Source organism: Branchiostoma lanceolatum, chromosome 11, assembly GCF_035083965.1.
Source record: "Branchiostoma lanceolatum isolate klBraLanc5 chromosome 11, klBraLanc5.hap2, whole genome shotgun sequence".
Taxonomy (NCBI): domain Eukaryota; kingdom Metazoa; phylum Chordata; class Leptocardii; order Amphioxiformes; family Branchiostomatidae; genus Branchiostoma; species Branchiostoma lanceolatum.
The window spans coordinates 8,764,787-8,777,849 of NC_089732.1; the positions used below are offsets into that span (position 1 = coordinate 8,764,787).

At 38.0% G+C, this 13,063-nt stretch overlaps 1 protein-coding gene and 1 long non-coding RNA gene across 2 annotated transcripts; both read left to right on the forward strand.

The window, feature by feature from the left end:
- The first annotated feature begins 6,285 nt into the window (after window positions 1–6,285).
- LOC136445251 (uncharacterized) lies at window positions 6,286–7,798 on the forward strand. The gene is made up of 2 exons (XR_010757385.1): window positions 6,286–6,538; window positions 6,778–7,798. It is a non-coding gene; the product is annotated as an uncharacterized lncRNA (long non-coding RNA).
- A 762-nt stretch (window positions 7,799–8,560) lies between these two features.
- Window positions 8,561–12,540, forward strand: LOC136445294 (uncharacterized). The gene is made up of 2 exons (XM_066443214.1): window positions 8,561–8,644; window positions 10,859–12,540. Exon 2 carries the CDS (start codon window positions 10,920–10,922, stop codon window positions 11,430–11,432), a length of 513 nt encoding a protein of 170 aa, XP_066299311.1. The 5' UTR covers window positions 8,561–8,644; window positions 10,859–10,919; the 3' UTR covers window positions 11,433–12,540.
- The last annotated feature ends 523 nt before the right edge of the window (window positions 12,541–13,063 follow it).

The following is a 13,063-nucleotide window of genomic DNA, read 5'->3' on the forward strand; positions in this document are numbered from 1 at the left end:
CTGAGCAACTTCACTGCTGATCAAGCGCGAGAATACTGCACCAGAGAAGGTGGGATTGCAGCCGAGCCAAAGAGCCAAGAAGAGCACGACAACATCAAATCATTTTTGACTAAAACCTCCTGGATTGGAATAGTTGACCTCCATACTAACGCCTCATATGTGTATGTCAGTGACAATAAGTCAGTAGGTTTTAGATCAATAGCTGATTCCCACGGAAATGGCCAATGTGTGGCAATGGACAAAACGCAAGATTATAACTGGATTCTCACCAACTGCACAGCAACACATCCAGTTGTTTGTCAACAAGGTAAGTCATACTGACTGTCAAAGATTGGTAAAAAAATGCCTGCTCGCGATAATTAGTTAACAAAAGCAAAGACTCGCATACCATAAACAGAATTGCATTTTCTCAGACTGGCCAACACCAGTGCTATGGATATGTGGTAAATCTTGCACACCCTTCTTGGTAGAAATGTTAACCTATGCCATGTGAAGGTTATCATTTTGCATTTGCTTGCAAATGTTACCTTCCCAGTTGAGTGTGATTTCCCTCAGTTCCTACAGGTAACATGACATCTACAGCTGTTTTGCCATCATTCGGACCTGGATATAACACCACTGTGATGTTGAATATGACAGCGTCTTTCAAAGACACTGATTTGACGACAGAAACCCCAACACAAGATAATTTGAAATAAAGACATTGATTTCATAGGAGACACATTTGTGTGACAGCTTGGTCTGTCCTTGAGGAAGAAGCAACATCATTATGGCGCTCCCTTGCAGCCTCCTTTCAAATTGCAGATTACCATGTAATATACAAAAAGAAAGAAGTTAGCTATCTTGTCATGGCCGTAGTTTATGCTGCCCAGCTTGGCTTCACAATAATGTGGGATTACTGAGTAGTTAACTAGTGTATTGCAGCCTTTGTGCCTTATTATTAGTCATAGCATGTTACGACTTTAAAAAATGAACATTTTTGTTAAATAATATTACACCATAGGTCCACATGAGAACACAGAGGACAGTACAACTGCAGGATTGACCGTCCAATCTACAAGCTCTAGAAAGCAGTCTGAAGATTTTCCCACAGGTAAGTTATAAATTTTTAACTGGCCTTTACTTCATTTATGAAGCAAGGAGTTTGCTTTTTCATCACAGTATGGTTACTGGATTGAATAGCAATTTGTAGTTTTTTGTACTGAAATATGACCTAAATTTCAAATTAAAAAAAAAATTGAAGGAGTGACCAAAACTGAATAGTATTTTGATGGCTGGTTGATTCAACAGGGCATAATTATGGTACAGAAGATCTGGAGTTTCAAAGTGTTTAAATTGTCGATCAAGCTTTAAAATCTTTCATGATCATGTATCTAATTAATCAAACTCCTCACCATATTTTCTCTTGCGGGTGGTGAATGTTTGAATAACACAGCTAGAAACTGTACGTGCTGTGCTCTCCGTTCTTCTTACAGTCAGGGTAGCAACTGTGGTTGGCTCTGCTCTTGGCTTCTTGCTGCTGTTGGCAGTTTTGCTGTACTTCTACAGGAGGAGATACATGTAAGGAAAACATGCTTTTATTCATGAGTACTTGAGTCATGTTTTGATAAAAAAACTATATTTTAATAAATAATACTGAGGTGCTCAGGCACAGACTGCGTGTTTGAGTAGAAATTTAGTCCCTCTAATAAATTGTTGATGGTTTGCATGTAAATTTTTCTAAAAAAAGAATCTCATTCCAACCTCTCTGTGCCTTTTATTAGGATACACTAAGTCTTGTACAATTTCTTCTTCCACCCCAAGTAGATGTTATGTATGGAGTGTGTGCAACTCCAGTGAAATATACCGGTATAGTGTGCAAACTGAGTGACAATTTCTTATACCTAAGATAAAATGAATGTGAATGTAAAAGTTTCAAAGGAATGATCTAATTGATACATTTTCATGAAAAACTGCTGTTGAAGTAACATCTTTGTATTTATTGTAATCTAGTGCTGAAAGCCAAGTCTTAGAGGACAACACACCTGCAAAGCTTGACAAAGGGATTGACCAGGTTGGCAGAAGAGAGTCGAGGCCAGTTGAACATGATGATGATGAAAATACCTACCAAACAATTCAGGATTCTGCCGTCAACAGCACGGAGCTGCCTGTCATCTCAACAGCTCCCCCTAGTGAAGACAATCAGAACTATAGCACAATTCCAGACCTACAATCCTTACAAACAGAGGACAGGGTGGATGAACGCGACCCAGCACCACCACAGAACCAAACCGAACAGAGCATGTTTGATTACTACAGTGAACTTTATGATTACATCGCTGCCAGCGTTAGAGAAGACCAGGCTGAAACATCGGACTCAGCAAATACATTCCAAGAACCAGAGTATGCTGCAGCTGCCATTGCCTCCGACCCAACTAAGCCATAAGGAATAGAGGCATGCATAATACTGTAAATATTGTAGCTCTATATCAATAAGAAGTATTAGATTGTATATTTTTATAACATGAACTAAGATGCAGTATGTATGTATGTACTATGTATTAAAGTTTCCTTGTACATTGCCAGGTCACTCTTACCTGACCAAGTTTTGGTAGTCTGCCTACTACTGTAAATGCAGAAATGTTCGCAGTGGTTTTATGTTTGCGGTTTTCGCAGTGAACTCTTCACTACTAACTTAAAACCACCGCAAACTACTTAGTATTGTTTCAAACAGGAACTTAAAACCACTGCAAACGGCTGAGAAATTAAATCCCTGCTAACGTAAATGCATTTACAGTACCTTCTGCAGGGCTACGATGAACCAGGAGACAAATCCACATTTAGGACGTTCTCTCTGCAGCGCCACCTAGTGGTGAGAAATTATCATTACAGCCCTGAGGAAGGTAAGTTTGGTAGAGGATTGAAACAATTGTACAAAGAACTTGGTTGTGTACAAGAAAACTGATATATCCTATGGTCTAACTATGTATTGAAACTGCTAATAGATCATATGTGATTATATATTTTTTTATTAACTAAATGACAGCAGCATAACTCTGTGTGAGCTAGTTTGGCAAACGCATAAAACTCTTATGGTCGAAATAATTGTGAGTTTAACATTATCATGTGCAATAGTGTCAAGACGATGGGAGAAAGACAGAGAGGAAAAGAGAAAAAAAGTATTAACATTCAGATGTGGGAGCCTAAAAACTAGTAACTAAAGACAGTATTAAAAATGAAGGTGCGTATGGGTGGATAATAATGCCCTCTTGTTTTTTCTCATTTATTGACTGGCAGTAATAATTCATTTTCTACTTGTAAATCTCACCAGTGAACAGATAGTCTAATGAATGAATGAATGATTTATTGATGAGTGAGAATGAGTGAGTGATTGAGTGAGAGAATAAGTGAGAGTGAGTGAGTGAGTGAGTGAATAAGTGAGTGAGAGTGAATGAGTTGGTCCGAATGAATAAATGAGTCAGTGTTTGAGACAATCATCTTATGTTGGAAAAGTTGAGGTCATTTTTTATATTTGTTTGCACGCAGTTGGCTTATCCCTCACCCCCACATCCTTGTTGTCTTTTGTGTTTTTACTAAGAATTGTTATGATTTAAGATTCCCTCAGGCAAAATAACAACACCCTCTCGAAGCGGTAGGACGACTCTGTTCTGTTGTGTAGAGCCCCAGATGACACGGAAACAATGGTGATTGTGACCTTGGTGACCTGAAGTGATTATGACAGCACGTGACCTATCACATCCAGGGTTTGTTTTCTACCTTTATCCTTACCTGCCTGGGCCACAGTCGTCATGGCTCTTCAATCCTACTTTTGTCGCGTGTTCTTGACTTTAATGATGACTGTTCAGTTTCACAGCGTTCTGGGGAATATACAAGGTTAGTAATGGACCCATGGCGTGCCTTGATTCTTCATTTGTGTTGAATGTACCCTGCAAGTACTGGAAATTTATTTCTCAGGAATTTACTTCCTGAAGGCTTCGTCTTCTACAGTATGTAGAATGACTTGAGGGTAAATAGTAATCTACATCTATTTTGACTTTGGGAATGGTTCATTATCATTTCATATATTAAAGGTGCCCTAAGCAATATTAAGGCACTGAAAGTCACAAGTCATATTCAAAATCAATCTTTTTCTGATTTCTATCCATAGTAAGTATAGATAACACTATCCCATCGCATATCTACCATCATGGAGCAAAAATGCAATGTCGTTGTGTGGTGGGAACTCATTGAAAATCTGAGCACTTGGAGGCCAGCCATCATTTCAAATCTTCCGAACATGCACGATTCTGACCGATAAGTCCCGAACGCTTCCAAAGAAATAATCACGTGGTCATGGCTCAATGTGATTGGGCATTCGGAAGTTACCGAAAATTGTCGACAGAAAACGGTTACGGCCGGATTCTGGGCTGATTTTTTGGGGGACCCAATAAATAAAATACTCCTTTTGTGGCTTGCTTCTGTGCTATTTTTAAACGCCCAAAGTATGAAATAATGATGCAGATGTGCTAGTATGGGGAAGTAAATGTCAATTTCAATTTCACCAAACAGAATTGTTTTCCCCAGAATATTTCGAGTTTTACCCCCTGAAATCGCTTAATGCACCTTTAATGTTCATATAGTATTTCAATCGGGATAACTATGAGCCAAGCAAGACAAAACAAATGTACATGTAGTAACTTTTTATGCTGTTACGGTTTACATTGCTGTATTTCCTCCTGTTATCCACTAAAAGAACAACATAAGTTTTGAACTTATATACTATAGTTTTGCATATCTTGGACTGTGTGTGAAAGATCAGTGGTATTTTAATGTGGTGTAAAATGACAAAAAAAGCAGATTCTATCAGCCTGAAGTTTGCCTGATCTATTGTTCATGTCAACAGGTATTCGCTTAAATGGGAGCCAGTTGTTAAATGAAGGCCGCGTGGAAGTATCATGGGGGGCCAATGGAAGTTGGCATACAGTCTGTGAGGATGGTTGGGGTGATCACGACTCCAGAGTAGTTTGCCTCCAGCTCCAATATCCTGGCGGCCGTGTGATGGAAGACGATGATGTAGAGGACAGAGATATCACTGAGGGGAATCTACCCTTCCTGCTTAAAAAATTCGAGTGTGATAATGGTATGCTCCAAATTGAAATTTGTTTATTCATTTGATGCCAATTCAATAATGGCACAATGTATTCTTTTTACCTCATTACCATTTCACAGACAATGTCAGGAAATAGCTTGACTAGCTATGTCTTGGTAGTCCTTCGACACAGGGAGTAATGGCCGCTTGCATGATCCTTAGCACAACACAAATTGACAATCTTTTTTGGAAGAAACAGAATATGAGTTTGAAAATTAGAATAAGATGAGACTTTCCATGTTACATGACCATTACTCAATGACATGTACTTTTTGTGTTACAGATCATTCTAATTTGAGTGAATGTAAGATGAAAAATATTGACTCTTGTGATGAAGCTGCAAAAGTCATCTGTGAAGGTGAGGATATTTCTTGAGAATCATTAGAATAGATGCTTGTAAACATGCAGCTATATACACTTCAATATTTTTTCTTAAATAAATTAAACTCAGTGTGTGCCATAGCCAATGGTTATATGATTTTCCTGTCTGCGGGCTGAATAACCACCATGTATTGTGTTTTTAGTTATATGACAAATCCCATGTAATGACACATACAGATGACAGATGTTACATTATAATGCACATACAATGGAATGTATTCCTTATATTCCTATGATGGTAAATGAAATATAAAATACATAAGTACAGATTTGCATAGATGCAAATTCATGTTGTAAAATCTGAAAATGAGATCCACATTGGAAGAGAGACCAATTTTGAAAACTGTTATATATAAGCCAAGGAGTGAGTCTTAGTTATGTTATACCTTGAAGTTCATGAAAGGGAAATATGTCATTGTAAGTCAGTTTCTTGTTCTCCAAATGATGTAAAGATATTTGATATTTGCAGAACTAGAGCAATAACCTGAAATGCTGCAAGCTAGTGGTAAATCACTGTACCTTATGTCATTTCATTTTAATATAGATACCAAAAAAAAATGATTTTGTTGTTGTAATGGGAAAAATATGTGTGAAAAATGTGAATTTAGTGCCCTTTTCAAATTTTAGAAACATATTGGAAATGGGTTCCCTGCTTATCTCCTGCAGTGTGTAGCACTGACTACTCTCTTCATGGTGGCTACTGCTACAAAACATCTGATGACAAACTTACAGCACAAGAAGCTCTGTTATACTGCACTGAAGAAGATGGGATTGCAGCCGAGCCAAAGAGCCAAGAAGAGCACGACAACATCACATCGTTTTTGGATGAAACTGCCTGGATTGGAATAGCTAACCTCATTGATAATGGCTTGCATGAGTATGAGTATGTCAGTGACAATAAGTTAGTAGCTTTTAGATCAATAGCTCATGACCCCGGAAGTGGCAAATGTGTGGCAATGGACAAAGAGCAAGATTTTAACTGGATCCTCACCGACTGCACAGCAACACATCCAGTTGTTTGTCAACAAGGTAAGTCATACTGTCCTTCATCAAAGTTGGGTTGTGTGCTCGTTTTAATGATTTGTTAACAAAATCTTGCATACTGTTTACAGAGAGAATCACATTTTTACAGACTGGCCAACACCAGTATATGTGGTAAATGCTTGTGCACCCTTCATGGTAGAAATGTTAAGCTAGGCCATGTGAAGGTAATTATTCTGCAGTTGCTTGCAAATGCTACCTTCCTTATTGAGTGTGATTTCCCTCAGTACCTATAGGTAACACGGCATCTACGACTTTTCTACCATCATCCGGACCTGGATATAGCACCCTAACTGTGATGCTGAATATGACAGCGTCTTTCAAAGACACTGATTCAACGACAGAATTGTCAAACCCTAGGAAGCAACGGTTTCCTATTGGTGAGTTACCGACTTTTGACATGTTTGTGTGTTTTTTTCATTTCATCCTTAACCCTTGTCCTGCTGGAGTTCCAGAGGAAAAATATACCACCACTGCTGAAGTGACCAGAAACCTTCGAAACGAAGGGTACTAGTTTGATATTGCTCATTTTTAGTTACTTGACGCTTTACAACAACTGCGTGGGTGCAACATATGCATTCTAGAAATACCCCAAATCCAACAACTGTTAGGCTTAGTACAGAACGTTGGGCTTAGCAGGAACATAAGGAGTTACCTTTTTTTAGGGATAAATTGTAGTGTAAACATTTATGGCTTTTTGTACTCAAATATGAAGTCAAAACCAATAGATTTACAACTTTGAAATAGTCAACTTTCAAAGGATGAGTATGTACCAAGCTAATTGGATGTCTTCAGACCAAAATTTCTGTGTACAATTTGAAAATGGTAGTTGTTTGTATAGCATGACTAACTAGAGTTCCACGACCTCATACCTTCGCCAAATGATTTTAACCTTTATGACAGACGTATTAGGAGTGTTTCTCATCAATTATAAATCATACCAGTTGATTGTCTACACCCAAATAACAGAAGTTGTCCAAAGTATGAGCTTAAAAAGGTTATGCAAACACATATAATCAATTATACAAATGAGGTCCTTATTAGCATAATTTGATTCAATGATGTTCACATTCACATAACTTCCAAATGCCACGAGTATGAAATTGCCATCATTTACCTGTATGGAATTCTAGTAGTTTCTCATTTATTATGCAAATTAGGCCTACAATTGCATATTTTCTATCCATCAAAATTCCTCTCTTCCTCAGTTACATATTTGAATAGTCATATCATGGAACACAGCAGGTTTTTTTAATTGTCTCATTAATTATGCAAATTAGAATCTGATTTGCATGATTATCGTCCAATCATACAAAGTATCACCTAAGCTATCTACATACCAAAAATCATGAACATCCATCAAGCCCATCCTGAGTTATAGTATTTTCTCATTAATTATGCAAATGAGGTCCTCATTTGCATATTTGATATCTATTAATATTTCTCTCTTCCTCAGTTACATGTACCACATGTTTGAGAGTCCTATCATGGAATTTGGCGGCTGTATAAACTGTCCTCATTAATTATGCAAATTAGATGCTGATTTGCATAATAAGTATCTAATCATGTACATCATCACTCAAGTTATCTACTTACCAAAAATTATTACCATCCATCAAGCCCTTCTTGAGTCATTCCCTTTCAAAGTCTGAAGCAAAATCTGCTCCTGCAGTTCCAAAATAGCCGCTAGGGGGCCAAAACCTATACAACTTACTCTCTGTCCAAAGAGCTATCTACCACTCAAAAAGCAGGACCATAGCATGTCCAGAACACGAGATATCAAAACAGTAAGTTCCGCTGCAGTACCGTAACAAGCCGCTAGGGGACCCAAAATCTAATTATTTCCATGTCTCATCAAGACCTACCCACGTACCAAATATCAAGACAATCCATCCAAGCCTTCTTGAGTTATGTTGTACGTTACAAACAAACAAACAAACACACAAATGCTACCCTCTGCATAACCTTCTCAGCGAAGGTAAAAACTGTGTTGCCCACTCTTATTCTTACAGTTGCAGTAGCAGCTTCAGTTGGCACCATTCTTGGATTGTTGCTGTTGTTGGCGGTTTTACTGTGCTTCTTCTGCAGAAGAAGGTATTGTTAACTAGAGTTCCACGACCTCATACCTTCGCCGACTGATGTTAGCCTTTTCGAGTGAATGCTTATCACTCAGTTTGTAAATAAGGTCCTCGATTGCATGAATTTCAAGTGATCCTTTTCTCTACACAAAACACAGCATTAAAGTAAAATCTTAGAAAAGAGGGCCATTGTAGCATTTCCTCATATATTATGTAAATGAGGCCATCATGATTTATGTCTGATAACGTCCACATTTGATTATCTCCCAAACGCAACAATAATGAAATCCCATCATTTACCACTCTGGAATTATAGTATTTTGTCATAAATTATGCAAATTAGGTATTCGTTTGCATAATTGATATCTATCAATATTCCTGTCTTTCTCAGTTACATGTCACGTGTTTGACTACAATGGAATGCAAGGGTTTGTATACTTTTTCACATCACAGATCCTGATTTGCATGATTCTTATACGATCATGTAAATCATCACTCAAACTATGTACATCCCTACAAATCATGACGATCCGTCATCACCTTCTTGAGTTACTAGTATTCTCTTTCAAAGTTTAAAACAAACCCATACCTATACCTACACGAGTTCTCCCAAGAGTTATAAAAATAATCACTATAAGAATATTTTTGCTTAATTGGTATCATAACTTTTATCTTAACTACAGAAAATAAGGCAATTAGTTGGCAATGTATTTGCTTCAATTATGCCCTTATTTTCATAGTCGATATATCAATCAGTTTTTATCAAACCTATACCTTCCAACAGGGTAAGCGTTAAATGCCCGTGTGACCTCCCTGACCCCAAAACAGAGCCCTGCACCAGGCAAGTAAAGTATCACATGTGTCCTCCAGGGACGTCTCACAGGGAGCCTGCTCGGGTAAACTAGGTCACCTGTCAGTGCAATTTAACCTGAATATATAGACTTGAAAATAGCAAATTGAAAGGGAATTGTAGACATTTCCTTATCAATTATGTTAATGAGGCCTTGTCATGCATGATTTTTGTCTGATATTGTTCACCTTTACTAAGCTTCCTAATGATACAAGAATGAAATTCCAATCATTTACTATTGTGGTATTTTCAATTAGTATTTTCTCATTAATTATGCAAAATAGGTAGCTATTAGCATTATTGGTATCTATCGATACCTCTCTCTTTTTCCGCTATATATGTAACATGTTTGAGAGTCCTATTTTGACAGGCAGCAGATTTATAAACTTTCCTTGCTAATTATGCAAATTAGCTCATGATTTGCATAATGAATATTCAATTATGTAAATCATTAATCGAGCTATCTACATGCCATAAATCAAGACGATCCGTTGACCATAAGCCTAGTTATTCATGTCCAAAGGTCAAAACAAATAAATTAAAAACACCCGCTGCAGCTCCAAACAAGCCGCTAGAGGGCCCAAACGTGCACAACTTACTTCATGTGGCAAGGACTATCTACCACACAAAAATCATGACCGTAGCACTTGCAGAAAATTCGACCTCAAACTTTGAAGCTACACTGCAGTACTCAAAGTACCCGCTAGGAGGCCCATCATCGAACTTGACCTTCCCCTTTAATAAATCTACATATTCACTAAATATCATGCAGAACCATCAACAGCTTCTCGAGTTATCCTGTCAACAAACAAATACGCATACATAAACAGCCCACTGCAGTACCGCAGGAAAATGCCAGGTGACCCATTTTTGAACTTGAGCTTCGTTTTCACAATCTCTACGTATCCACCAAAAATCATGCAGATTCATCATCAATACGTCGAGTTATGTTGTCTACATACAAACACACTAACAAAAAAAGTCCACTGGAGCACTTTAGGAAAACGCCAGGTTAACCATTTTCGAACTTGACCTTCGTTCCCACAACCGCCACTTACCTACCAAAAATCAGCAAGATCCGTCAAAGTCCTCTCGACTTATGATCTCGACATACATACGGACCCACTTTACAGCTGGCGTAACCGATAACATAACCTTACCGCGAATGCATACATTCCCGGCAAAGGTAACAAACGTCATGCTTTTAGTTCTTGAATGCTTGAGTCTTGTTTTCATACAAAGTAATATATTCTCGTCAACTAAGGTGCAAGTCACTTTGATGTTTGTCTTAAAAATCTTAGAAAAGGTTCTACAGATACCCTGGCTGGTACAATTTTTTATCCCCAAAGCCACCTTTGCATCTTTGTATTTATATTTCAGGGCCAGGAACCAACAAGACGACACGACCTCAAAACTGGACAAAGACCCTGACCAGGTTGGCATGGGAGAACTGGGGACAGCACAAGACAACAATGGTGAAAATACCTACCAAACAATTCAGGATTCTGCTGTCAGCAGCAAGTTGAAGCTGCCTGCAATCCCAGCAGCTCCCCCTAGTGAAGACAATGAGAACTACAGCACAATTCCAGACCTAAAATCCTCAGTACCAACAGAAGACAGGGTGGATGAACGGGCCCCGGCCCCACCGCCGAACCAAACCGAACAGGGCATAACTGATTACTACAGTGTTGTTCGTGACAACGGTACCGCCAGCTTCGCGGCAGACCAGGCTAAAACATTGGACACCGTGAAGACATCCCAAGAACCGGAGTACGCCGTCGTCAAGAAGGCATCCAAACGTAAGGAAAATAAGGACAAGGACTCTGATAACATCATAGATCAGGCACATGCACTGGAGTATGCAGACGTGAATAAGATTCGTAAGAAAGACCAGAAAATAGAAGATAAAGACCAGTATGGAATGGTGGACAATGTTATCTATGAACCGTTCTAAAACACTTTCCCGCGTCATTATCATATAACGATGCCCCATATCAAGCATGGAACCTTAACGTGTGAAAAATATGCCCCGCTATAGACGTGTTATATGGGGTGTGACATCACATGATTGGTTGAAGCTGGAAGAGTAATATTGATAGTGATACCTTTGATACCTCTGTCTGTAATCGCATGTACAAAGTCAACTCCCAGGTTCAAACATCCAGCTTGGCATCCAAAACTACCATCATTGTCAAGTGAGATGAAGGTTAGGGATAGACTATGACGTATCATAGAGAATGTGATGAAACTTTTGATGTAACATTTTATCAAGGTTAACAGTATGATCTCTTTATTCTGTCAGTCCTTTTTCAATGTAGAAATAGATAGTTGACTTGTTTGATATTCATGAGGATATATATATGTATATGATATATACATGTATATATAACGTTATATGTATATATGCATGCTGCAGTACATGTAGTTATACCAGATATATGGATACAGATACAGGAAATTGTCCTTTTCACTATTTAGGCATGTTTAGATCTGTAAGACGGGTCGTAGTACTGTAGTTGTACATTATTTGATACTATGTGTGTATTCTACATAATAGAAAACAGTTATACATATATCTTAATGTGATTGTAACCATGCCCTCATGTAAATACAAGATGCGGTGCACATAATTAGATTTCCAATATTTCAATGCCCTAGATTTCAAGTAACTAATCAGTAGTATACTAGTAGTACTATATTGACATTATTGATGAATTATCTTTCTTAGAATTGCTGTGTAACTTGTGTTATTCCATAAAGTGCACGTGAAGGAACGTTGACGTTAGTTAGTGGTGCAGTGCTTCCCCTGGGAATTCAAACCTGTTCTCAGTGTTCAACTTTATTCCATAATTTGTTAGGTAACGTAATGCATAATCTAGAAATCTAATATCGTTTCTTTTAACTTCTTTATTACAGAGAAATGACAGGGCTGAGTAACAGTTGATATGCTCCTAGCTTACAATGCATCACATACAGCTATGCCATAAGGTTTAAGGTTACAAATAGAAAACAAGTGGGGAGAACTGTTGAGAGAAAACAGGATAATAAAGTTTTTCACTGTAGACCATCTTTTGTGAGATGTGCTTTTTTGTCGTTTATTTATTATGAGTGGAAAGGAAAATGTGGATAGTGTAAAATTTGAGTGCGCAAGTAGTAGCAGGATTATTCCTTCTCAATGCTTCCCTTTCCTTCTCATTCTCAATATCAAACGCATAATGTAACCTTGTTGACAGAAAAAATAGCTAATGTAGAGATTTGAAAACAAAAAAAGTTTCCTTTGTTTCGATGTATTCCTTATTCGAACAAGCACTTTCGTCATCACACTGATCAGAATAAAGATTCATGCGAAAAATCGGATAGATTCATAGTGGATCCTACACGGTTCAAATGCGCCCCCCAACGGCTGAAAATATCATTGCAGGCAAATCTGTGTTCGGTGGCTGCAATAATGACACAAATTGCTAGGGGTCCTCATTGACAGGTGCAGTTGAGGTAGATAACTGATATATCGCGACGTTATTTTGATAACCAATTGAATGCAAGGTTGAAAGGTCGTAACCTTATTCACGAGTGAACGTTGCAGTG